This window comes from Protomyctophum bolini, assembly GCF_963924005.1.
Source record: "Protomyctophum bolini genome assembly, chromosome: 24".
In the NCBI taxonomy this organism is placed as follows: Eukaryota; Metazoa; Chordata; class Actinopteri; order Myctophiformes; family Myctophidae; genus Protomyctophum; species Protomyctophum bolini.
The window spans coordinates 14,952,719-14,979,683 of record NC_137885.1 but is presented as its reverse complement, the minus strand read 5'-3'; the positions used below and the strand labels follow the sequence as shown (position 1 = coordinate 14,979,683).

The window sequence follows — 26,965 nt, the reverse complement described above, 5'->3', positions numbered from 1 at the left end:
TTATGAAAATAGCCGATCTACAAGCTTATAACTGCACGCGTTGCAGCCTGAAACTCACTCACTGTCGAGTGAAAAGAAACAGCTGGCGACTTTTCAAGCATGTCGGAACGAGAGACGCGTATGTGTGGGGTGCAGTGGTTCCCAAACCTTTTCACGTCAAGGACCCCCAAATTGACATACTAATTAGCCCGCGGACCCCCGAATCAAACGGACCTGTTAGGCCGTGTGTGTGTGTGTGTGTGTGTGTGTGTGTGTGTCTGGACTGGAGGGACAATTATTGGGGAATTGTCATAATGATTCAATCGAAATGGAAAAAGGGAAGAAAGATTGCATGGATACAGTCCATAATTAAGAAAACTATACTGCTGTACAGTCCCACTAAACTGATTCTGGGAATGCCATGGAGCATAAACCCGTAAACTTGCCGTGCGTGCGTGCGTGCGTGCGTGCGTGCGTGCGTGCGTGCGTGCGTGCGTGCGTGCGTCAGCGGAACAACAGTATAAGTGTGTTGTTATTTGAATACACTACACAGAGGAGTCATGTGACTAGCAAAGCCGGAGATTATCAGTGCTTCCTTCCCACACACACACACACACACACACACACACACACACGCACAAAGAATGTGTCTTGTGTGCCCATTGGTGAACAAATCCTCAAAGCCAACAAAGACGCGTGCATTTTCTTATTCACTAGTGGTTTATTTAGTAACAGATATCAACAGCTGACTAACCATGCAGCAGTCACCTGATAGGTCTCTCTCTCTCTCACTCACTCACACACACACACACACACACACACACACACACACACACACACACACACACACACACACACACACACACACACGTTCATCAGCTGACCCATATTAGTAGGGGAAGGTATTTAAACAATTTGACTGTATTTTCTCAGCGCTGGGTTTTGCTTTGACTCTAGTCAAAGTTTTCCTTGCATGGAGGCACGGAGGGCCAGTGTATGGAACTCCAACCTCCCCCGTCAAACCAAACCCAGCTTCTTCTACGCAACGGTAGAGTCTGTTCTCCTATAGAGTGTCCCGCCCAAAACAACAAGAGTCGGCTTTGTCCGTGGCTTAAAATGTACTTTGAAACGTCTATGGGAAAAATGAATGGGGGAATTCTCTTCTGGGCCTGTCGTCGTCGTCATGAAAGGCTGCGACGCTCCATACGGCAGTGAATGCTGGACCCTGAAGCCAACCCTGCAGAAGTCTCTAGATGGGTGCAATACACCAGAAAGCTGCGTGCAGTACTTAACATCAGCAAGAAGTACACATGTTACCACCAAGAATTCTGTATGATGGAGTGCCATGGGTGAGCCAGAAAATATACATTAACATAATGTAGACTACTCAGGAATGACGCGGGAGCGCAAAGTACCAACGAACTGGCCAGATGTATGGAGAAACGGGACGATGGAGGGCTCATCTGAGGATGACCTAGAGAGCACACACACACACACACACACACACACACACACACACACACACACTGCCTGCCTGTGCATTGATTAGTGGCCTCAGTGATTCATTTGACTTTGGTACGGAGCAGATTGTGCCTCTGCAACTCTCATCGGCTTTACAATAACACCCTAAATCCACTGGTTTGCACCACACTGTCGGATCTGTACATCCCACTGCAAACACGCTACGTTTATACATGCACGCACGCACTATATTTCCTGACTCAAGAGTGACGTGTGATAATATGAACAGAGATCATATGCATTGAAGTGTGATAAATAAATTAATCCTGAAACCAAAATGATTGAGGAAAAACAACATTGAATGTCCAAAATAGTCTATAGAGTGTCGCAGTCCCGCCCCCTTTCATGACGACGTGCGACCCAGAACTTAATTTTCTCCATAGGCTTTTCAAAAAGTATTTATTTAAAGACGTGTACGCCGCGGACAAAGCTAACTCGAGTTGTGACAAATCATGACAACAAACACAACATTTTGGGCAAAACTAATAATTTCAAAGAAGAAAAACAACAAAAAAGGTTTTTTGTCATGATTTGTCACAACTCGAGTTGGCTTTGTACGAGGCTTAAAAGGTCTTTAAATAAATACTTTTTGAAATGTCTATGAGGAAAATGAACGGGGAATCATTTCCTGGGCCCTGGTAGGGGGCGGGACTGTGACGCTCTATAGTCCCCGATTATAAGACCCTGTTTTTTTAGGATATTTCCATTGGAGAAAAAAAAAATATTTTCAGGCCAATAGGGTAATTTATTTTTAATGCGTGGCCCCCTGTGCCCCCCCCCAAATGACCGGAACTACTTCATATTCACCAAAACCAGACCAGAACTCCCACCACGGGACTCATAGCAATCAATGAATACTTTCAACCACTATGCCAAGTATTTCCTACAGCTTAAAGTCCAAAGATCTGAACTTCTTTCACTTTTTCCACCCCGTCTCTCTCTCTCACATCACCCCTCCCTTCTCTCACTCCTCTCTCCTCCCATTAATGAGGTAGTATTTCTTTCTCTCATCTAATGTTTATCTCTGACAAGCTGCTGGCTAATGGCTTTCCTCTCACTGCTTTTGTAGCCTTTGACACCTCCCTGGCACATCAAACACACACTCGCGCACACACACTCACACACGCACACACACACACACACACACACACACACACACACACACACACACACACACACACAAAGGGAGTCGTGCACTGTCAATACAGACTCATAAACATATCCAGAGTGACGTATAGACCAATACTGACTCACACACACAAAACCTTGTCCCTACATAACTCGGGTCAGCGAGCGCCATTGTTCCAAAAGCACATTATTCCCGGCGGTGCGGTGCGGGTTGGTCTAACTCTGGACCCATTTATATTACTAACCCTGTAACCGCCCACAAAGCCATGCACGCTGTCGGACTAATACGCTGTCGGAAATTAGGAGCGGATGATCCTGTGGTGGAAAGTAACTAAGTGCTTTTACTGAAGTATACTGTACTTAAGTAAAGTTTTGAGGTATTTGTACTTTACCTAAGTATTTCCAATTTCCAGTACTCTTACTTCTACTCCACTACATCTCGGAGCCCAAAATTTTACTTTTACTCCACAACAATTATTTGAAAACTTTAGTTACTTTGGCGATTTAATTTTTTTTTAGAAAACATTAATCACTTCAACCCTATACATTTCGGCCATTTGAAAATAGCTGATTTCAATAGCTTTTCTACACATTTTGAACTTGTGAAATGGGACATTCTGCAATATGAACACTTACTTTTAGTAGCCTACTTTAAGTACATTTTGATGCCGACACTTTTGTACTTTTACTCAAGCACATTTTCAATTCCGTACTTTTACTTGTAACAAAGTAGTTCTAAATTGCAGTATTGGTACTTTTACGTAAGTAAAACAATTCAGCACTTTTTCCACCACTGAGCGGATCCCACACAACACCATATGGTGTAACTAGAATAAGTGCTTCCTCGGAGCAAAGGTCTCCCTCCGCCAGCTCAGCTGTGTTCTGAATTCACTGATTATAGAGGCGAGTGGAATCTGCGGAAGTCGAGGGGTTCATATTGATGACGTTATTGTAAACTTTTGATCACATGACTATAGATGTATACGTGATGTTTGGACAAAAGCTGTAGGAGTGATATTTAAAGAGTGTCATTTCAGTGTCATATACTGTACCAAATAAAATGGGATGCAGTGCCTCCCCGCGTGGAACTCAGCATCAAGGGTTGGATTGTGGTTAAGTGCCTGCGGCGTGATTATGAATCCCACCGAACGTTCTGGGATAGACCCGCCTTACCATGTGTCTGATTGGCTCCCGGGCAGGCATAGTTTCATACTGAGGTTAGGGTGAGGTTTAGGCAGTTTCAAAAGCGAGAACTGTCAATCACAGCGACTACTGGCCAATCACAGCGGGGCTTTCCTAGAACTGCGGTGGGATTCAGAATCACGCGTCCCTGCGGCATACAGTACTATAGCATCATGTCCAGGGGGTGTACTTGTACATCGAGCTGCCTCACGCTATACAGAAACAGGAGATATATAGGCTCCTGCCCCCTATGGGCCTCATGGCTCTGCAAGGCTTACTTATACTTATGTACAATACTGTAATGTTGTCCACCATTTCATTTTGCTGTTATGCCAATCTGTTTTGTTCTGTTGTCTATAGCAGCGGTTAACCACAGGTCTATAGTATACTAGTCTTCCATCCCAGTGTGCTTTGATGTGCTGTTCCACAGTGTTACACTAGCTGCCACTACTCGTCCTCCATGAATCCCAGTGTCCTTCCATGTCACCCATAGGGAGACAGCGCGGAGCACACTGTGGTCACTGGACGCACGCACACACATACACGCATGCACGCACGCGCGCACACACACAGATTATGGGCTATACACAGTCAGTTTGTTCTTCATTATCCCCTCGACAGCCGTGAGATTATCCACTTGTCCCTCAATAATGTTCACTTGTCCCTCTGACTTTCTCCCATCTCCGCCTCGGCCTGCACCCGCGCGCGCTCTCGTTCTTTCGCACTGCTGGTGTCGTTTTGGCATCTCTTCTCTTACACACTGGCTTTGTGTGTGTGTGTGTGTGTGTGTGTGTGTGTGTGTGTGTGTGTGTGTGTGTGTGTGTGTGTGTGTGTGTGTGTGCGTTTTCATAACTCTTGTCACACTGGATGAGGGAGACGGGGAGAGAAGGTGGAGGAGTTCATGCTCCGTTACGCTGAAGGAAAGACAGACAGAACTGTGGGCCAGTTAGGGTGGGCAGGGTGAATATATGGGGCATAGAAAACTATGCTATCATCAGTTTATCTATCCATCTATCTATCTTCTCCTGCTTTAACCCATTTAGACCTGACACTATATTCTACATCTATAAAATGTCTTCAGTTTTCAGAAAAACCTATATGTTTCAAGGACCCCCATGATTATCTGTACTTGGCTGCGGACCCCCCCCCCCCCCCCCCAGAAGCCAATATTTGAGTTAAAAATGTTCGCTATATTCAAAGACTTGCGCCACATTTTCACGGTTTTTCAAAAATAGCAGATCTACAAGCTCGTAGCGCGGCACTCGGTGAAGGAGGATGCAAATTGTGATTGGCCCGGAATGAGATGACGTACGATGATAAGAATGCCCCTCACTTCAATACGGGGGTACATTTTTTTCCTTCACACTTTGCCCAAATATGGGCTCATATAAAACGTCATGGATATATCATAGGTGACAGATGCCACTGCCCCACGTCACTATAAAAGGCAAGCAAATGAGGTGGTGTGAAAGTTTGAAAACGCCATGCCGGTCTGTGCCTTCTTTCTCCAAGGCCGTTGCAGGTACGGCGACAAATGTTGGAATGAGCATCCCACAGAAAGGAGAGGAGGAGGAGGAGGAGGAGGAGGAGGAGGAGGAGGAGGAAGAGAAAGAGGAGGAGGAGGAGGAGCGGGTGGAGGTGGTGGGTATAGCAACAACACGCGTGCATGTCAGCAACAGCCCAGAGGAGGTGGAGGCGGTGGACATGGTGACAACAAGCGAGTTTGGGCGAACAGCGCTCCTCAGCGATCTGGAGGGAATTACATACAGCCGTCACACTTCTCGCCTCAGGGTGGTGCTGGTGGTGGTGGTGGTGGTGGTGGTGGTGACTGGGGTCGAGGAGGAGGAGGAGGAGGTTTTGGGAGTGGATTCGGACCCTCTACATCCAGCTTTGGGTCAGGAGGCTTTGGGTCGCCAGATTGTACACAGGCCAGCAGTGTTGGCTTTGGCACCACAGCCGCCCCCGGTTTTGGCGTTGGCACCACAGCCGCCCCCGGTTTTGGCTTTTCGGCATTTGGTAGTGCCGTAGCACAGCCTCCCTCTGCGTTTGGTTTATTCCCGGCCTCCTCCTTTCCCTCTGGTTCCGGTGTCCCCGTCACTCTGCCGTCGTCCCTGGACAAAGCACCGGCCACTTTGGCATTTGGCTCCTCCGCTTCCGGGTTCGTCGGCCTCTCGACTCCCAACAACACCCCGGGCGGAGGATTCGGGAGCAGCTTCGGGGCGGTGGCGGCGCAAGTGGGAGGTGGCGGCGCGAGTGCCTTTGGACAGACGAGCGGAGGGTTCGGGTTAAGCGCCAGGACGGCAGGCGGTGCCGCGGCAGGGCCATCAAACGGCCCCTTCACCCCGCGGGGCGACCTGACTCGAGAGGAACTGAGTCAGTTTGAGGCAGAGCGCTTCACCATGGGCCAGATCCCTCTGAGGCCTCCCCCGGCTGACCTGGTTGTCTGAAGAAGCAACGATGTTAAGAAGTTAAGATTACTGAAATCTATCTAAAATGCACCATGTCTCTGTCTCTGTGTTTAATCCACATAACTCGAGAACCGTTCGCCCCCCACCGACTTCAAATTGGACACACGCGTGCCACACCACTGCAGGGAGTGCAGTGCCCGGTGTCGAGTCGGTCGGACCCACGGTTGTCCAGAACCGCCCCGAAAAGGCCATAACAACATATTTTCAGATGGGGGATGGAAGCCAAATACAGATATTTTGGGAGTCCTTGACATGAAAATGTTTGAGAACGACTGACATAGAAACAGGTTTTTCAGAAAACTGTCATGATTTAGAAGGCATTTGTAGAATCTTTTCTCAGGTCTAAATGGGTTAACTCTGAGAGTGTTCAAATGGAACCAAATGGAATATCAACCTTTATAAGTGTAAGTAGTAAATGTTTGAATAGAGAGAGAATGATGTCTCCATGCACACAGAGGCGTGAAGACATCTCCCCGGGTCACAGGGCTGACATGTGACCCTCACAGGACCTGCCCTCTGACCGCGGCCTAATGGATCAGATTAAATGGATTAGCGCCGTTTCTCTCTGCAGTCACTCGACCATTCAGCCAATCCTCACATTTCACCAACTGAATTCCGGGCAATTAAATAATGAATAGATCTTACTGAATAATTTCACAGCTCTGATGGCCGTTTTAAAACGTCACACACGCACAGACAATGCCTATCTCTTGCGCGGCAGCGGTAAACGGTTTTCAGCCGAAATCGACTTTGGCCCCTCATGCGATTAGTTGGCATGTCAGTTGTTCATGTTCTTCTTCAGTTCATGTCTTCCTACGCGGTGATGAGTGTGTGTGTGCGAGTGTGCGTGTCTGTGTGTGTGTCCGTGTGTGTGTCCATTGTTACATCATTATGTGCTGCTGTGCTCTGGACATTTTTTTTAACAGCTTTTGGAAAATCTCAACGTTGAAATGTCTTAACTGGGGGGACTCTGGCACAACACAGTGGGGCGATGGGTCTGCATGTCAAATACATGTTAATACGGTTTGATTTAAAAGGCAAGAATGGGCCTCAGATCTTAAGGGACCTTGCTTGACATCACAAACACCAGTGTGATGACATCACCAGCCCTGGTTGTAAAACCAAACAATCATTTTCCGTATAAACCCCACCTTGCATCATTTACAGTCCCGGCCAATAAATATTGGCTTAGGCCCGCCGTCGCCTAGCAACAAATGCACCTCCAGGAAGTAGTGCGTGAATGTTTAATCATTTGTATCTGCGACAGCGAGTGAGTGGGTTTTGGAAGGGCTCCCGTCGGATATCGCATTTTAAAGCTTTTATCATCGTCTCTTGGGCAGGTGCGGGGGAGTGGTCACGGTGAAGATCGAGGTAGTGCCTGTAAGTAATACGGTATGTAATCAATGGGCCATTTCTGGGCACAAATAAAGTACGTCCAAATGTCAGCAGCATCATCGTCCTCAAGTTCAGTATTTAGACCATGGGGTCGAAGGCAGCACACCACCGCTGACCTGAGTCCAGTCAACATTGGATGAAAGTGCTCGTAGCAATACAGATAGTCGATAACGCTCTAATGGCTGTTGTTGGGCTATACTGCCGTGCCAACACCAATGCAGCAACACATGGAGAGAAGGTAGAACGATAAAACAAATAGGAAGGAGAGACAGAGTCTCTTGTCTCTGTTTCCCCTCTCCTCCTCTCTTCTCTCCTCTGTATCTGACCTACAGCGTGTCGTCCATGTGGGACAGATAGTTTCCAGTATTAAGTAGGTGTGTTATCATTTCTCTCAGTCGGACACGGGAGAACATTACTATGTTTCCTGCCCTCCTCAGCACTTTGGACACCCTGCATGACCCCACTACAAACAATGCATCTTTATCTCTCCTCTCTCTCTCTCCCTCCCTCCCCCCTCTCTCGTCTAGTTCTGTGTGTGTGTGTGTGTGTGTGTGTGTGTGTGTGTGTGTGTGTCTCTGTCTCTCTCTGTCATATGAGGCACTCTCTCTTTCTAAGTTTCTCTACCCTCTCAATTTACCTTCTATAGGCCTATGTTTTTTTGTATGAGTATTTCACATCTCTCTCTCTCTCTCTCTCTCTCTCTCTCTCTCTCACACACACTCAGTCTCTCTGTCTTTCAATGTCTCTTTCTCGCACGCTTTCCCTTGACAGGGGCTATACACCATTAACCCTAGACAATCCATCATGTCATCACAAACACACACACACACACACACACACACACACACACACACACACACCACACACACACACACACACACACACACACACACAAAAATGGGGACCCGTTAAACTTAAAGGACCCCCTTCACACTACCACCTTTTCTGTATCTAATCTTTGAGTATTTACCTGCATTAAATGGGAGTTTTCCTTTTTTTTAACAAGACAGGGAATTTGTTAATCACATTATACGTATGTCATAGTTGGTTTAGAACGTTGTTTTACAAATGTATGCTTTGGGACTAATATTAACATGACTGACAAGGAGTATAATACAGTCGCATTTAATCCTGGAACAATCATGATTCATGACCTTAGTGGACATTCATGTCCACATGTAAACACAGCAGGGGAAAACAGCTTAAATTAAAGATCTGTTCTCCCGTAACATACGGTCAACTTTGATTGCAGACTTATGTTTTTAAACATGCATGCTACGTCACGCGATGAGGAAACGTTGCTGTTCTGTTCTGTTTTTCTTTTGAAATGGTGTATGATGTTGTATCTCGACGACACTGCATATGAGTGTGACCTCAATGTCTTACGAGAATAAATAAAGGTTTGTTTGAATGAATGAATGAATGAATGAACATTCCTTAATCCTCAGGGCTGGAGTTCAGAGCCAGAAAAAGGGAAATAACACTGAGTATCTCCTTGTTAACTAAGTTACTAAATTACTGTTGCATCCTTGGGCGGTTTGCCATGCTTCAATGCTTGTGCTGTGTTTATACAGGTTTCACTCAGGGCCAGAAACCCCTGTGATGTCACGAGAGACCGTCTACTCTCCCTGCATTGGCTGTTCTTGGTCAAAGACCCTGCGAGAGAATTCTTTGCGACCCGCCCAGTCGAGAAACAGACCTTGGTAAAATTCCTCTTATCACTTTAGTAACAACAGAGAAAAAGCTTGTCCTCGGGGCCACTCTGCAGATAACACTATAAAAGTAAAACACAGCGGTTTACGTAGGATAGACTTTTCAGCTCCGAGGGAGCATGCAGGTTCTCAAAAACACGGAACGGAAAGCATTGGGAAATGCGTCAACCTTTTACTTAAAAATACAAACGGGCAAAGTCCCCGTAACCCAGGCAAGTCGACACGGAGCCCTTTCTCATTCACAACGACTACCTCAGGGGACATTTCTTCTACAATACATCGTCAGTGAAGAACATCCAGAAAATCCACCAATGCTTTGATACGTTTCTGAGACGTATCTCTCCGTGTAACAGAATGTGGCAACCGACAATGACCATTAAATCCCTGTTTATAAAGCCAGGCAGCAGCCATGCCTGAAGGAAGACCAACTGGATTAGGCAGTACCTCTAAATCCTTCCGATAATGACATTAACCCTGGTCTTTACAGCCAGCGTGTAGGCAGGACAGTGTTAACTCATAAAAACTTGGCTGCCGTGCATAGGTTGCTAGGCTGCTAAGCATGGAAGGAACACTGTAGTGCCATGATCAGCACACAAACTCTCTTTCAAACCTGATGTCTTAAATAACTGATGTTTATAACTCTGTCTTCGTCAAATTGTTTTGTGAACTACGCTTTAAAAACAACATACTGTATATTTTAACCACATAACCACATGAACCCTGCAGCTTTCCCTGTTCTGGTGGGCAAACGTTCGGCCCCAAATAGCTTATAAACTTTAACAACGCATTGTGACGTTGTGACTGGTTGTTGAGGTCATATACTGTATATATTTATATTTATATATATATATATATATATTTAAGTGTAGAAAGAAATATCACACTCGGGACGCTCTTATCATCGTACATCATCACATTCTGTGCTCGGCCCAATGAAATCATCACAGTCCGTGGTGCACACAAAGCTGGGCATAGTAGGGGCTGGCGCAGTGGCGCCCCTCAAAAACAGAACAGGCTCTGGAATAGAGAATAAAGGGTTTAAAGGGTTTTATTTGGGCAACATGAGACGTAGGCGTGAAACGTGTTGATATGCCTTTTTTTAGACTTTGTGTGTCTGTGTGTTTGTACCACGGAAATGATTTGATGTATGATGATGAGAGCGCCCCTCACTTCACACGAGTGTGATTCTTTTGTATTTCCCAAATACAGGCTTATACATTGTTGTATTTGTGTGAAAACAAATCTTCCAGTTCAGTTAATTGTCTCCAATTAAATATTTATTTATCACACGGACACAATCCCATGGGTGTAGAGTTGTTTTTCTGGGAACTGGGTCTGTTCAGTCTATTGTAAACAACAGACTCCTCATTACTCATCACCTCTCAATATTAGCAGAATTATCGACTACAAAGAAAGATACAAAGTAGATCTCTTATATCCCCCCCCCCCCCCCCCCCCAAGTAGGGACGCTATAGGGATCATATGATCAAAGTATGCCTGGAGAACAGATGGAAGTAAATAGAAATTATCATTATTATTACGTATATAAAATGCTCTGCAGACACATAGCTTCCATGGTATGAATGTCGGAGCACGGTGGTGTCACGCTGCCTTGCTTATGAATTATTGACAGTCAGACGGAGCCAAGGGGAACATGTGATAGGTCGGCCTCTGCCTCACCACCCAGCTAGAGTATTCCCTCTCCCATGCATGCAGCTTATCAGGTGATGATGATGAGCTCACGATAATACACAACAAAGAGAACGATCCACTCGCCAACTTATTTTAACTGCCTTTGGTTTGAAGTTTAAACCTAGTGGTTTTTTCAACGCGTGCGCAAGTGAAGTTGTTTGTCTGCTGCTCCGATGCGTATGCCGTGGCTGCATGATCTGCTTCACAGAGCAATGGAGAAAACTCTGATTTGAGAGTGACGTAATGAAGATATGTACCAATGCCAGGGTATGACTCATGGCTTTCGATGGTGACGTAATATAGATATGTTTCAGTGTCGGGTGGATTAAAGGTAATGCCTCTTGTATACATGTATGTAATCTGAAACCTACCTATTATTACGTCACCATCGAGAGCCAGGTATACCCTGGCATTGGGTATAAATTATTTTGTTTATAGAGCGGTGTAATTAAAATGAAAACACCCTGATCTGACTGTAAAGGGGGTGCCCTTTATTTTGACAGTTATCTCAATAGTAGCAATAGCTCCTTTGATCATCAAACTGGTCGTTAGTAAATCAGGTGGGGCACTTCCTGTGATTTGTCCAAAGGTCCAGATTAGTCAGCAGCTACTGTATAATATGTTTGCAGGCTGTGTTCAATCAATGCAAACCCAGCAGGCCTTGTTCAGTTCTTTACTAATAGGAGAGGAGAGGAGAGGAGAGGAGAGGAGAGGAGAGGAGAGGAGAGGAGAGGAGAGGAGAGGAGAGGAGAGGAGAGGAGAGGAGAGAGAAAGGAGTACAGTACAGTACATGAAAGTACACCAGGCCTCAGTGCAATTACTTGTCAGTGCGATTACATCTCCTTTTCCTTTGGACTGAACAGAGATGATAGCTAGTATGAAGATTTCAACTCTGGTGGGTAGATGTTTGACTTGATAGATAGACATTGTCTTACGTAACACCATCTTAGGCGTGCGTACATATACCGCCGCTGCACATACTTACTATAGCAGTAATAATATACAAATCTGCAATATCCAAGACCAGCAACCCTCTGACAATGAGGGCATTATCGCTGTACTCCACAATGTGTCTGAGTCCCAGTTTTAACACGCCACAAAGTAGCACAAAAGCACTGTGTGCATGGTCAAAGCCCCTGGGTGGAGTCAGATGTCTGCTACGCTGGCACTGCTGGCAGGTCTATGACCAAATCTCTCTCTCTCTCTCTCTTCCCCTCTCCTGTTCTCTCGTACACACAGAGAAATAAAAGCGCAGACTGAACTGGAACCAAAAGTGGTTCTTCAGAGTGATGCCACAGAATAATCCGTCTTTGTTCCAGAAAGAACCTTTCAGATATATAATAATGGTTCTATAAAGAACCCTTATAACTTTAACCATATATCGTTGTCTCCCAGTGGTCTGTGATACCGTATAAGGCCCTTTCCCCCCCCCGCTATACACCAAATGTCTCTGTGTAGATTATTTTGTCCAAAAATCACACCCGTGTGAAGTGAGGGGCGATCTTATCATCGTACATCATCACATCATACATCATCTCATTCCGGCCAATCAGCATTTGCGTCCTCACCTTCGTCTTTGTGCTACGCACATGCTACGCAATGTGTTACGCAACCAAAAGCATATAAGGACACATAGGAGGGGCTATCGTCCCTCAAAAATGAATGATGTGACGTGTTGTGAGCGTGTAGAGCTGCTGTTTGTGACAAATCATAAGACTATTAACACATGCCCAAAATTGGGACGCATGCAGGGTTGGATTAGAACCATACGAGGAACATGTAGATTCATGAAATAAAGGATTTCTTTAGCAGGCGATGCTTAATTCTTTGTGGGATTATTATAACCTACACCTACTGCATGGTTCTATAACTTAACACAAAGGCAGGTGAACTGTCGAGTGTCAACTCTCCTCGGCCTACATATTCGGAACTTGGTATTTACAACTGCTGCAGGTCATATCTCTGCACGAGTTGCAGCATGTTTGCACAGTAAGCCCGTGAACTTTCCTTATAGGAGTGTGTAAATATCTAAATTATTCATTGATCATTGACACTTTGATCATGTGATATTGAGTCGTAACTGAAAACCATCCCTGACTAATGTGCGAGTAAATGGTGAGGCTCAACGTCCTGTTGGAGAATCTGCTGTTTTCACATCACATGACCGTGTCACCCCTGTGTGACACTAATCCATTTCCTGCTTATTCTCCTCTGTCCTGCTTCTTTCCCCACACACACACACACACACACACACACACACACACACACACACACACACACACACACACACACACACACACACACGTACGAGCGCATGCACACATGTTTGCATACTTCTACTTACAATTTTATAAATTCCATTTCTAACCCTAACTGTAAAGGTGACATGCCTGAATCTTTTCCTAATTGTAACACACACGGGCACCCGCTGGCCTATAGCGGTCCAGGCGCATACCACATATATTGGCTCTGCAAGGCCTGACAGCGCGTCGCGTGTTCGAGTCCCGTTCATGATGAACTTTGCTGCGTGTCTCTCCCCTTCTCTCTCTCTCCCTCTTTCCTGCTTGTCCATCTTCACTGAAACTATCAATAAAGGCACAAAAACAAAACACACACACACACGCACACACACACACACACACACACACACACACACACACACACACACACACACACACACACACACACACACACACACACACACACACACACACACACACACACACACCTCTTCTCTTCAACTTGCTCAGTCAACTTCGAGGCTCCAACTGTAGGGTGACTGCGGGGACCGTGCGGGGTCCACTGTAGACAACATTACATGCTCCCATTGAACTGCCTCTCTAATGTAAAAAGCTTTAAAGACAAATCAATACTTTTCATGGAACAATTGCTGCATGGCATAATGCGTGCGGTCTCTAATGCAATGGACTGATTGACTAAGAACTGTTTTGTCAGCAAAGTTTAGTGGAGAAGCAATGTTGCCTTATTAATTAATAATGCAATTTATAATAAAGAAAAATGCTGTCATGTGTAACTGAGGTCTGAAGTCAGCAAAGCAATCAACTATGTGGTAAAAAAAACCAGAATAACATTCTTGACCATGTAGGCCTGGGCAGCTATTAATATACTGTAGGTTACAAATGTTGCATTGTTCTGAGTATAACTCAAAGGACCGCCATTGATTTGACAATGTGTGGAACCGTCATGATGGTACAATGCCTTTTAAAAGCCACTGAGAGCACCACCGAGAGGTGCATGAGTATTAGGTCAAGTATAGCCTAATAAGCTACGTCAGTGGTTTATTTTGTGATTCATTCGGAACTAACTTGGGCTGTCTGCCAAATGAATCAGTGTGTACTCTGAGTGAGTCTGTGGTCCATTGTATTTAGTGAGAGAGCATGATGATACAAATACAAACACGCCCAGACAGACGCTTTGCTCTAAAAATCCAACGAGTAATAAATCAACCGTGTGAAACTATAGTGTGGGGGAAAACAGGTGTGTCTTCTCTCAGGAATCAGACGTGTGAAATAATAGCATATTGAAAACTAGGTTATATCCATTGTAAAATATAGAAAATTTAAAAATAAATGAGTTGGTTGAATGGATGAACATCGTCAACATATTTTAGTACCGATGCAGTGTGGGAAGGAAGGGGGACGCACGGGTCTGCATGTGCCATCTAATCCTATATATGTGTTCCTCTACTGCTCACAGACGGTCACAGTGTATTCTATTCTGTAGGCCTATTGTATTAAAGCAGTCATTTTCAACAGTTGGGAGAACGTGGCCTACTCCTGCATAAGCTGGGATAGAAACTCTCATGTGAGCAGCGCTTGGATTAGCGCCAGACTGACTGTGCGGAGTGCGGACTAATGCGAGCTAGATAGGCCATCAGCAAGATAAGCCTGCAAGATGACAATGTTTGCAATCGATTTGAGAGAGAAAACAGCTCTATATTAGGCCTACATAATTCATGTGACTTGACCTGTGTGTAGTAAGTAGGGGGCCACTCAAGTTGGTCTGGGAGAAACTGTAATGCGAGCGAAGCTTTTAGACTATGTACTACATGACTGACTAATAGGCTACTGCTAATCTTAAAATGCCCTCTCTCTCTGAGTCGGAATGCAAATTAAAATGTATTTATTATTCCCTTTTATATAATAGTCCACTTGCTAGAATGTGAACCCACATGCATGTTTAGTACACCAAAGTTTTATGTTGGAAATGTTGAGTATGAGTCCCCAGCATGCATATAGAAACTGTCAGATGCTAACTTGCATTATGTTGAGCAATTTTCATAATTGGCATAATATGTGACCATACTCAACATTTCTAACATAAAACCTTGGTGTAGGCTATACTCAACATGTCCGGGTTCACAATGGGGCTCTATGGGCTGGCTATAAAGTGGAAGCCTATTACACAGTAGGTCTGGTACAGGCCTACTGTATTTTCTCCCATGAGGAATAGGCCATCAAATGTATATACTGTAGGTATAGGTTAGCCTAAGATTTAGACTCTCATGTATTTGAATACTTTTGTCAGAATCGATCAAATACATTATGAGAGTCTAACATTTTATAGGTATTAGGTTAAGGGTATTATAACACTCAAAATAACCTCCTGATCTCCTGTCACAGAAATGCTGTTTTGACTGTAGTCTAACCTCGTGGACACAAAAACAACTCACCCCCTTTACCAACTCGCCCCGGGCGTACAGGCGGCCTGGTATTCCTAAAGTAACCTAAGTAAATTATGCTTAAACGGTTAAACCTAACCCTATTCCTAAACTTAACTCCAGTAAAACTATGCCTAACCCTAAACTTATTTCTAACATTATTCCCAGTAAAACAAAATAATAGAATACAAGAACCGCCGCACTGAGCTGTGATCGGCGTGAGGTCGGCGGAAAAAAGCTGGGGCGAGAATGGAATTGGGGCGACCTTTTTGTGTGAGACCGGGTTGGGCGACCGTACCTGTTACCGTCAAGACTATACCCCAACTTCCACTGTGGCGGCGGCTGTGGCAGCCAGGCATGCAGTGTGTGTGGGGGTCAGGTAACCGATAACATTCCCCTGCGATGTTCCCCTCCTCAACAGCCGTTTCGTTTCTCTCTTCCCCTTTTCCTCTCTCAAGAGTGAAACTCGAGCCGTATACACATAGGACTGTCTGCCTCATTGGCGCAATTTGAAACCTCACTGATGCTAGTACGGAGCTTAAACCAAATGCCCACATGTAGTATTTATATGTCCGAGAGAACAAGAATGTGTGTGTCACAGTGTGTGTGTGTGTGTGTGTGTGTGTGTGTGTGTGTGTGTGTGTGTGTGTGTGTGTGTGTGTGTGTGTCGAAGTGCGCTCCGTAAAACTTACATATCGGCTGATGAGGGTCCGGAGGGTGCTGAAATCCACCCCCATCCTGCTCCCCGGCCTTTCCTCTCCGCGCACACTTCGTGGGTGTTTTTATTTTTTTTATTTTTTACCGTCGCTTTAAACGCTAGCTTCTCTCTATTATCTCTGCCCTGTTCTTCTCCATGACTTTCACCACCCTCCTGTCCTCCTCTCGTCCTCCTTATCCTCCTCTTCTTCTTTCTCTTCTGCTTCCAGGACAACACAAAACAAAACAAAATAATCACCTTATAGGTGTGCGAACGAGCCAGTAACCATTGTTGTGCCCGGCCGGCATGCGCTTTTAATTCTTCTTCAGTCAGAGTTGGGGAGAGTTCACGTGCACAAGTGCCCCACCTCTTCTGCTGAGATTCACGACCACCACTCTTCTATCGCTTTTCTTGATCTCCTCCGCGCGCGGGCTATACTACTCCTCCTCCTCCCCTCTCTCTCTCTCTCTCTCTCTCTCTCTCTCTCTCTCTCTCTCTCTCTCTCGGTTGTAATCTTCTTGCGTGTGTGTGTGTGTGTGTGTGTGTGTGTGTGTGTGTGTGTGTGTGTAAAGCCAAGGAGCTTTTCTTCCGTCTCTTCTATACGTCACGGGCTGTGAGTATGTGCACTGCTGGTGGTGGTGTGTGTGTGTGTGTGTGTGTGTGGATGAGCGCTCTGTCTGCGCTCTCTAGTGTTACGTTCCGTACCTGCCTTCACTTGCAACTCAATAGGTCGAAGAATTCCTTGTGTTTGGACAAGCCCGGCACTCTACGCCCATAATATGTGCTCCGGGCTGTTGGAATAAAAAGACCCCCCCCCCCCTCTTTAAATAAATAAATACATTCATTAATGAATAAATAAACTAATAAAGCAAGCAAGCTTTACTGATGTTATGAAAGGATCAACGTATAACCAAAAGCTGCATAATTTATGAGGGGATTAGTCACAATATCCCTCATCAAGTGAAGTCATCATCATCATAGACATGTTGTAGCCTAGCCTATACGATTTAGACTGCCATAGATAATGCATTTGATCGATTCTGACATTTTTTAAATGTCAGAACCGATGAAATACGTCATCTACAGTCGAAATTATAGACGTGTGTGTTTACTGTTTAGCATATATTTTAACCCAAGTAATTAGGTGTGTATGTGTGTGTATATATATATATATATATATATATATATATATATATATATATATATATATATATATATACGAATCATTTACCGCTGTGTGCACATTCCCAACATAGTCCTATAATTTCAGCACCACATGGGTGAAGGACAGCTCCCCTGAAAAGTCGGGGTGCTGGACAGCTCCCCCAAATTATTCTGTTTGTGTGTGCGTGCGCGCGCGCGTGTCCCAACGTTTCATAAGTAGGCCTACATTTCCAAGACAAATATTAAACTTTTACTCAAGTACTAGAAATTAATTTAATAGCCTCTTCAATTTTGCTTAGCTGCCTGTCAAAAATGCCCACCAGCTCCTCTTCACCCACGGGGGTCGGAACCTTTCATCCCCAGAACGTGTTTCGGGGGACGGGGGAGTGTTTACTTCCCGCTGTCCCTCTCTCTCCAGTCTCCAATGTTAGCAACATAGCAACGCCTCTCTGCTGTGCTGTTCAGCTGTTGGCGGGTACTGTTAAAATGGCGTTGGAGCGCAGTTATAGTTAACCGCGGTTCCGTTCATTAGTGGTAAATAAACGAGTGTTTTGGTTGTTGTTTTTTTGTGCCAAAGGCACCATGGCCGCTCCGGACCAGAAGTCCCCCAACGTGCTGCTGCAGAGCCTCTGCTGCAGACTCACCGGGAAAAGCGAAGGTAAATGTGGGGCTGAGCAGAGAGCAGAGCCGCTTCCTCGGGACAACCGTTAGCATGATATAACTATAACGGCCAACACGCTAAGCTAACTAGCCCATTTCGGGGACCCTCGGTTACCTTTTCTGTATTTTGGACGGCGGTATAACGCCGTCCAAAATACAGCACCCGAAAGGGGCTGCTAAGCTAAGCTAACCTGTGCTTCTAACGTCCCCCCCCCCACTCCAGGAGATCATCAACAGTTGACGTTAACGTGATGATGCTCCTTCGTTCCTCCTTGTCCGTCTGTCTGTCAGTCGGTGTGTCTGTTTGTGAAATTATATGTGAATGCTTTGTGAACTCGTTTTATTGCTAACGTTAGCGTTCGTTGTACTAGGCTTGCTGCTAAACCCACTGACTGACTGACTACACCATTTGGTTCTCAAAGTGTGGGCCGGGGACCCCCCCAGGGGACCTTGAGGGACTCCCACGGGGGTCCCCAGCTTAATGATAGTCCTTTGGAACCAAATGGACCCTTTATCGGTCTGTAACAAAGAGAGTGTACAAATGGATCTAAATGGACCCTAACGGTTCCATTTGTACACTGTCGGTTACATTAACATAGATTTTTACTATATGCATTGGGGTCCCAGAGATAGAGATGCCATTAAATGGGGGTCCGTACTGTAGCCTAATAAATAATGCATGTAAAACCGGGGGTCCTTGAAATAAAAATGGTTGAGAATCACTGCCGGAGTCGTAAAACTCTTATGGGGTCCCCTAACTGGCATATCTTTTCAAATCGTGGTCTGCAGGCTAATAAGTGTCATTTTGGGGGTCCTTGACATGAACATTGCGTTGCTTGCTGCTTACCGGTAGTCTATTCGATTTGCACTATGCTTGTTTCCAAGTTGTGCTCTGGGCTGGTTGGGCTCTGGTAGATTTAAGGCTCATTCATAGTCTGGATTTTCGGTGGTGAGGTGACCACCGGAGCTGAAATAACGTTGAGCGGTGGTGAGTAAAAACAGAGAGAAGGGCTGGGGCGGTGGCGATGGTTTGCTCTTCACTGTGGCTCGTGACGTCGTGTTGTAGTTCAGTGGTCACCTCACCAACGAAAATCCAGACTATGAACAACGTTCAATGTTAATGCTAATGCCTGTGCTTGCTTGGTTCTAGTAAGATTTGCAGCGTGGCTTTTGTTGCATGCTTTCTGGCTCTAGTAGAATAGATTGACATTTATGCTTGAAGATCATGCTCAGTTTTTGAAGATGGTTGCTGCGTTCATGAATAGCTTTGCTTAAACTAAAGGTTGCCTTGATGGTTGTATTAGCTTTTTATTTTATTTACTAGTTTACAATGTCAATGCCACTATGCATACATTGACCACACATGATGGTGCTGCTAGTTAGTAGTTTGCTGCTTGTGCTTGGCTCTAGTTAAAGCTCAATTGTTGTACAATGTACATCCACTGCACTCCAGTCTAGTTATAATAGATTTACAAATTGTCTTTGCCTGGTACATTTACTCATCACTTTGCCTTTTCCCCAGGCTGCAGTGCCCATGATCACCCAGTGGGAATCATTTCGAATTGTATCGATTTTGAAACAAATCATGACCCCAATAATCTGAATCGAACCGTGGGACACCAAATGATTCCCAAATGATTCCCTAGTAACTTGCAAAAAGCCATTTCAGCTGGTCATTAAAAGTTTCACACCCCATTGATATGCAACCTCCAGGCCATGTTATAATTTGTGCCGCACCAAGCTCCACCTTTTTATCAACTCATAGCCTAATCTGATTGTCTGACTCTGGACAGTCAAAAACCAAAATACATTGGTTGCTCACCTCTGCTTTAGCGATTTCTGCTTCTGCTTGACCAGTAGATTTACAAAATGTAAATGTTGTCGGTAGGTTAGCTGCTTGCTCACTGCTTCCATTTTATCCTTTTAGATTTGCAGAATGCAGATGATACTTGCTCGATGCAATACAGAGATCTTTTAATGCTTTATATTTGTTATCGGAGCGTGCTATACTACTGTCTATTGCACAACATTCAAAACAAAAGTATTTGTTCCGCTGGCAAAATGATCACCCTCCATTATAATGAAGTAGCCTTGCAGAGCCATGAGGCCCATAGGGCAGGAGCCTATCTCCTGTTTCTGTAGCGTGAGGCAGCTTGATGTACAAGTACACCCCCTGAACATGACGCTAGTATGTTGCAGGGACTTACCCCCAATCCAACCCTTGATGCTGAGTGTCAAGCAGGGAGGCACTGGGTCCCATTTTTATAGTCTTTGGTATGACCCGGCCGGGAATTGAACCCCGACCTCCCAGTCTCAGGGCCGACACTCTAACCACAAGGCCACTGAGCTGGTACTTCCATTATAATGAACGGGAGCCTAAATCTTCTCCCACTGATTTATCTGAATCTAAATAACAGATTACCATTCTAATCGAAACACGCGTTTTTGATGGCCCATCACGGTCCCGTCGCTAGTCGCGGTAAAATAATTCATGTCTCGGGTGGTCGGCGATCGTCCCGCGATGGATTTGGTTAGCCGTTATGCTACGTCCGGTAACGCGAATGGGAACTGTGTTACTTTGAAAAGGATATTGTCAGTTGTTTTGAGAGTCTATGCATTATCTTAAAATGTCTCCACTGATGCCACGGTGGATTTCTTCTTTCCCCAGCTGAAGTTGCTCACCAGTTCCAGTATGCGGTGCGCGTCATTGGGAGTAACTACGCTCCCACCATCGAGCGGGATGAGTTCCTCGTGTCTGAGAAGATAAAGAAAGAATGTAAGTGGCATTTAAAACTACTAACTATGATCCTCCATTGGAAACAGACTTGTTGATGGGATGATGGGCCACAAGCATCAGAGTTGTAGGTCCATCACCCCAGACTCCTGCAAGGAAAGTCTAAGACACTTTTTGCCAGGCTGTTTGAGTTCGACTGGAGCTTTTAATTCAGTTGTTTCAGACTGATCTGAAACAAGGAATTTCTACAGAAATGAACTTCTTTTAATCTCTGCCTTCAGTGCCTATTAGGTGTGCATTAGCTTTACTTTGACGGTGACATGTTTTGCACATGCATGCATTAGGTGTGAGTGTGTTAATAAAGTCAGAATCTAATTGCAGGGTCAGAATCAGTTTCTTTCATTCGTTTTTCCCTCTCATGTATACTTTAACTTAAAAGCTTTTACTTAAGAATCGTCATCTCATGTTGTAGCCACAAGAGAGAGCACACTTTCTTTTTTGCTATTTTTTACTGCCCCACAATAGCAAATCCCAGTAGACTTTGATAGTTGCTACTAGCTAAAGTACGGCCATTAGTGGCAAATATTGATCCAGGCTTTGATGTAGAAAATGAAAGGTTGTTACTTACCACAACTGGGTTAAATCAATCACTAACTGCCTAATTAGAAATGTCCCGATATATATTTTTCACTCACGATATCGATACCGCTGCTTTGGCTATCTGCTGATCTCTATTCTCTATATCAATCCCATATTTTATTTGAATCTTAAAATGGATGGATTTGTTCTGCTCATAATGGCAATTAACCACCAGCAACGACAGTTGCTTATGAAGGACTGCCACCTAAAGTTATTCAAACGCAATCCTAAAAAAAACAATAACTGTTTGAAGTACTTAACGCGACCGACCAACTGCAGCATTCCACATTGTAAATGGTACACCCCCGCCCCATTACATAACTATCCCGGCTTACAGTGCAGCTGCAACAGTTGACAAGTAACACTTAACCACATGTCGCACAGCACGTTAAAGTGCTTACAACATACATACTTATATTTGATGTCAAGCGAAGGTTTAAGCTAGATTTCCCCATGGTTTGTATAGGATAGATATGGATTCACATTTCTTTCTCTCCCCATAAGTCTGGTCCAGTATAGAGCGTAGCAGTCCCGCCCCCTTTCATGACGAGGAGAAGACAATTTCCAATATTTTATTCCCGTAGACATTAGTTTCATAAAGTATTTATTGAAAGACCTGTAAGCCTCGGACAAAGCCAACTCGGATCGTGACGGCTCTTGACAACAAACACAATTCTTTGGGCCGAACAAATAATTAGAAAAAAGAAACGACAAAAAAGTCTTGTACCCTGCTGTTTTTTCTTCTTCTTTATAATTATTTGTTCGGCCCATTTTTGTTTACAGTATGTTGTCATAAGTTGTCTGATCCGAGTTGGCTTTGACCAAGGCTTACAGGTCTTTAAATAAATACTTTATGAAATGTCTATGGGAAAAATGAATTGGAAATTGTCTTCCGGGCCACTCGACTGCAACGCTCTATTGGCCGGCTACTTTGTATTGGATCGGGACATCCCTATGCCTAATCCCTATTTTAGCCACCAGATCAAACATGCTGGCAAGTCGTGTCCGTCTGTGTCTCGTCCCAAGAACACAACGCTACTAGTTTCTGTTGAACTTGCCTTGATACAGTCCATGTTTTAAAGGCCCTGGAATTGTATCAATTAACAACAACATCACAGAGGCAACTGCGTGATAACCTCGTCAAACCGGGTGTTTAATGCAGAGAGGGCTGTTTGTTTGAATCCTCTGAATGCAGATTTGAAGAATCTCTCTACGTCGTCAACAGACGAGCCCTCCATATAGCCACATACAGATACCTGGATTTAATTAAACCAAATTTACTCCATTTTGGAGTTATTTATAGGAACTATTTCTAAGAAATGTATTTTGCTGCTGGCAGAGATAATCTTCCTGCCGTGAATTTGACTACATTTATACTACAGCGGCCTTCCTCTGGCCCAGAATTCAATAAGTCACCAATTCCTGTGCAACATCGAACCCAGCCTGATTGGAGCAGTAGTAGTGAAGTTGTAATTTGCCCACACTGTGCAGTATAGACAGTTATTGTCCAGAGGCCCCCATGAAGGCTGACGCAGGGGTAATGCATTTTTAACGGGCTTCTCAAACGGACAGCTGAAAGCCAACCTTGGGCCCTGCATTACTCCAGCATTGGCAATGTACTATAGTAATTGGCCCTGCCAGAGTTATTTTAGCACCAACATCATATTTCTTCCCGCCACAGACCAAAAGCCGTCCTGGCATCGATGGGCTTTTGGAAAATAGCAGTCAGGGGAACTGTGTTTTTAGTCTTGTAGGGGCAAGGATAAAGTCACAATCAATCTGGCTTAACCAGTTAAGTCCTATATCCTTTGTTGAATAGCACGATTTGGCACACAGAGTAGCTGCTCTACAACCTCACAACATCGGGAGTTTGTTGATCTACTACTATATTAGATGTTTTTGAAAAGGTTTGGACAATGTTTGCCGATAATGACATGCCCCAAAACACGAATGCCAGTTTGAACATAACTGAACTCATAAATGACTAATTCTGATCTCTTTTCATACGTACCTCCCTTCAACATCAATCTATTTCGTGCATGCCTTGATGCCTATTGCCTATAGACAGCAACTTCACCTAGTTTCTGCATTTCCTGCTGTCTTTAAAAAAAGTGTGCTTGAAAGACTAGCCTCTGTACACGATCAGTTAGTTTAGTGTAGTGGCTACTCTTCATTGATGAATGTGTTGTCCTGTCCTGCTGAAATGGAGTCCTGCCAGGAAGAGTGATCTTTCCTGGTCCTGACTCCCGAGGCACGGTCTGGGCTCGCAGCCGGTATCGCATGTCATCCCCTCTCCTTCCTGTAATGCCTCAGTGCAGGGCTCGAGATTAATGGCGTCCCGACTCCCGATGTCCCGGGGCCTATAAAATATGTATTTCGGGATTTAAATGTATCTCATTGGGGCTGGTTTCGGGACCAGGGGAGTTTTTGCACAGAAAATGTGCATATGGTGCACACCTACAGGCAGCATGAGACTAGCAGCGCTGCATAAGACAGAGACTGACATGTGAGTGAGCTGCCTCAAATCCCGACACAAAATCTATTAAGGTAAAATAATCTAGAGTATAGAGGGTATTCGCCTGCTTAAAATGAATGGCAGATCGAGTAGCAAAGTTGAGTGTCAGAGTGAATTTAATGTTGTTTAAAGTCATTTAATGCAATCAAATAGGACTTTTCTGTTTGGATGTATGGGCTGTCAGGGCCAGGAAGTAGTTTTTTGCCACTCAGTAGGCGTTCCCTCATAACTTCTGGGTATGATGATGATGTCACGTCATACCCTCTATTGTTAATTTATAAACAACTAATAAATGCCCCCATGTGGCACAAAGCACTGTAGCCATTCCTAGTTACGAAGGACAGGTCCCCAGTTGAGTAAATGTAAACGTAACACACACACGAGTCACTGACAATTTAAGACGTGACGAGAAGCGCAGACATCCTCGCTCCTCCAACCTCTGCACAGTGCAATCTTAAATGGTATTTAAATGATTTGCATATGGCGATATATTATTTTCTCTTATTTCCAGCTGTAGGAAGGTAGTAAGGTATGACTTGTGAATTTGTCCGTCTCTGTGACTTGAGTTTTATGCGCATGCTGGCTGGTTGAAGCCAACATGCGGGCATTATGTAAAGATTCATAGGCTAGTATGGCCAAAACATTCTTTCATCATATATAACGAGTATAAGTTTTATGAAAACTTCATCTGGAAGCATTTTGACTAAATAAGTGTATATTCTCTATCTACAGAAGAAACATGAAGCCATACAAGTAATGTACTACACATTCACATTGGGATGGTTCACATGTTATTGGACATTGGTGAAAAAGTTAGTCTGGTGGAGCCCTGCTCAGTGTCCTGTACGGTCAAGCAGAAATGGCTTCATGTTTGACCATTCATTGTGCTGCTGTGTTCCAGTATCGAAGCATCATGCTTGGTTGTTTTTTTGTGTTACAGTGCTGAAGCAGAGACGAGAGGCAGATGCTGCTCTGTTCTCAGAACTCCACAGAAAGCTTCAGACTCAGGTTAGTAGTTAAGGTGTGTGTGTGTGTGTGTGTGTGTGTGTGTGTGTGTGTGTGTGTAACCGTAAGCATGGGACGCACAGGAGCAGCGCATGTCCGACCGACCGTTGTTTCTGCATGTCGTGTGTGTGTGTGTGTGTGTGTGTGTGTGGAGAGACACTCAAGAATGTTTGATACCCCCGTTACGTGGTTTCCCACTCCATGTGACGTAAGAGTGAATTGGTCGCCCGAGCATGAGAACATGCATGTTTGCTGTATTCAGGGTCTGCGTGTTCTTTTAACTGAATGTGTGGTGTTGTATTGTGTGTGTTGCGTGAGCAGGGCGTCCTGAAACATCGCTGGTCTGTCCTCTACTTGCTGCTCAGTCTGTGTGAAGATCCTCGCAAGCCGTCCACCAGGGTGAGTCCAGCACGGACACGGTGTTAATGCATCATACATAAATGTGTTGCGTCGGGGAAATGGATCCATATGATTTATTTCATGAAAAAGCATGGTTCTCAGTTTCATCCACTGCTTATACCCTATATACGTGGTTCACCAGGGTCCCCAGGGCTCTATACTAGGTCCTCTTTCCCCTTCTACAACTATGTCTTTGCAGAAAATGGCCAACCTGCTACAAGAGAAGGAGAGAATGTCCGCACACTGTTGAGTAGCTAAATTCCAGTGGGAGCTACTCAACAGTAAAATTCCAGTGGGAGCTACTCAACAGTGTGCGGACATTGTCTCCTTCTCCTGTACGTATCTTGTTGTTCAGCACCTGAACGTTTTCTAGAGATGTGCGTACTTTCCTTTGGATTCCGTTTCCAACCTGCTACAAGCACACAACGCTTTGCAATGCGAGTTTGTAGACGGGGATATTCTCGCCAGATGTTTTCCCCCCAGAATAGGGACACCAGGGCTCATGTGGCTATGCATTTTGCAGTGTGTTTGTTGAGCTCATACTTTGGACTGCACCGTACTTGCCGTGCTTCCTTCAGCAAGAACTCAGCCATGCTGTCCTCGCCCTCGGACTGTTTTGCTTACAGTCAAGCTCATGCACCTTGGTTGAACAACTTAGAAAAAGCTGTCATTGCAGTTTAGTGTGAGTATTTGAGAATTCTGAAGCTGCCAATTAAAAAAATAGGCTCTGTGCCTAGTAGGGCTGTGAATCTTTGGGTGTCCCACGATTCGATTCCGATTCTTGGGGTCACGATTCGATTCAACTCTATTCTCAATCCAAAAACGAAGTTCAAAAGCATTTTTTTTCCATATTCAAAACAATCCTCTATTCAAAATGATTCTCGTCTCAATACATAGGATTTCATCACAATCTACTCCAGTCAACTGAAGTGACTATACTACAGTAACTTCAAAATGACATGATGTTTACTGTGATTAGGATAAGCTTACATTTCATATAAAAAACACCATGTAGTGAAAACTCCTGTAACTGTAACCAGAAAAAAAATCTATTTAGTTTTCTTCGATTTTTGAATCGATTTTTGAATCGATTTTGAATCGTTCCATAACGGGAATCGCGATTCTAATTCACTTTGCAAGATATCTTGCTCCATTGATTAGAAAGTGATAATCCAAAAATAGGCTCCTCGTTGACTTAACATTGCACATTGAATGTTTTTAGCACATAAACGAATGCAAACAAAGTTGATGCCATTTGATCCAGATCTTCAAATAGTAAAATCCATAGGAAGTTCACCTTTTTGGTTTAATCAGCTTTGTTTGCATTTGTTTATGTGCTAAAAAGTGACTTCACGAGCTGTTTCACTGCGCAATGTAAGTCAATGAGAGGCAGT

The 26,965-nt window shown here is 44.5% G+C and overlaps 2 protein-coding genes across 3 annotated transcripts in view; one reads left to right on the top strand and one right to left on the bottom strand.

Moving 5' to 3' along the window:
* Positions 1-16,892, bottom strand: part of LOC308311489 (phospholipid-transporting ATPase IH-like) — a 69,694-nt gene extending 52,802 nt beyond the window's left edge. For both annotated transcript variants that reach the window (XM_080758178.1, XM_080758179.1), the window contains exon 1: positions 16,451-16,892. In XM_080758178.1, the coding sequence (XP_080614304.1) occupies positions 16,451-16,495 (45 nt within the window). In that variant the 5' untranslated portion in view covers positions 16,496-16,892. The remainder of the gene's footprint in view (positions 1-16,450) is intronic.
* Positions 16,893-18,034: 1,142 nt separating this feature from the next.
* Positions 18,035-26,965, top strand: part of tubgcp3 (tubulin gamma complex component 3) — a 34,595-nt gene continuing 25,664 nt past the window's right edge. The window contains exons 1-4 of the mRNA XM_080758088.1: positions 18,035-18,277; positions 20,948-21,055; positions 25,108-25,175; positions 25,494-25,571. Of these exons, the coding sequence (XP_080614214.1) occupies positions 18,202-18,277; positions 20,948-21,055; positions 25,108-25,175; positions 25,494-25,571 (330 nt within the window). The 5' untranslated portion in view covers positions 18,035-18,201. The remainder of the gene's footprint in view (positions 18,278-20,947; positions 21,056-25,107; positions 25,176-25,493; positions 25,572-26,965) is intronic.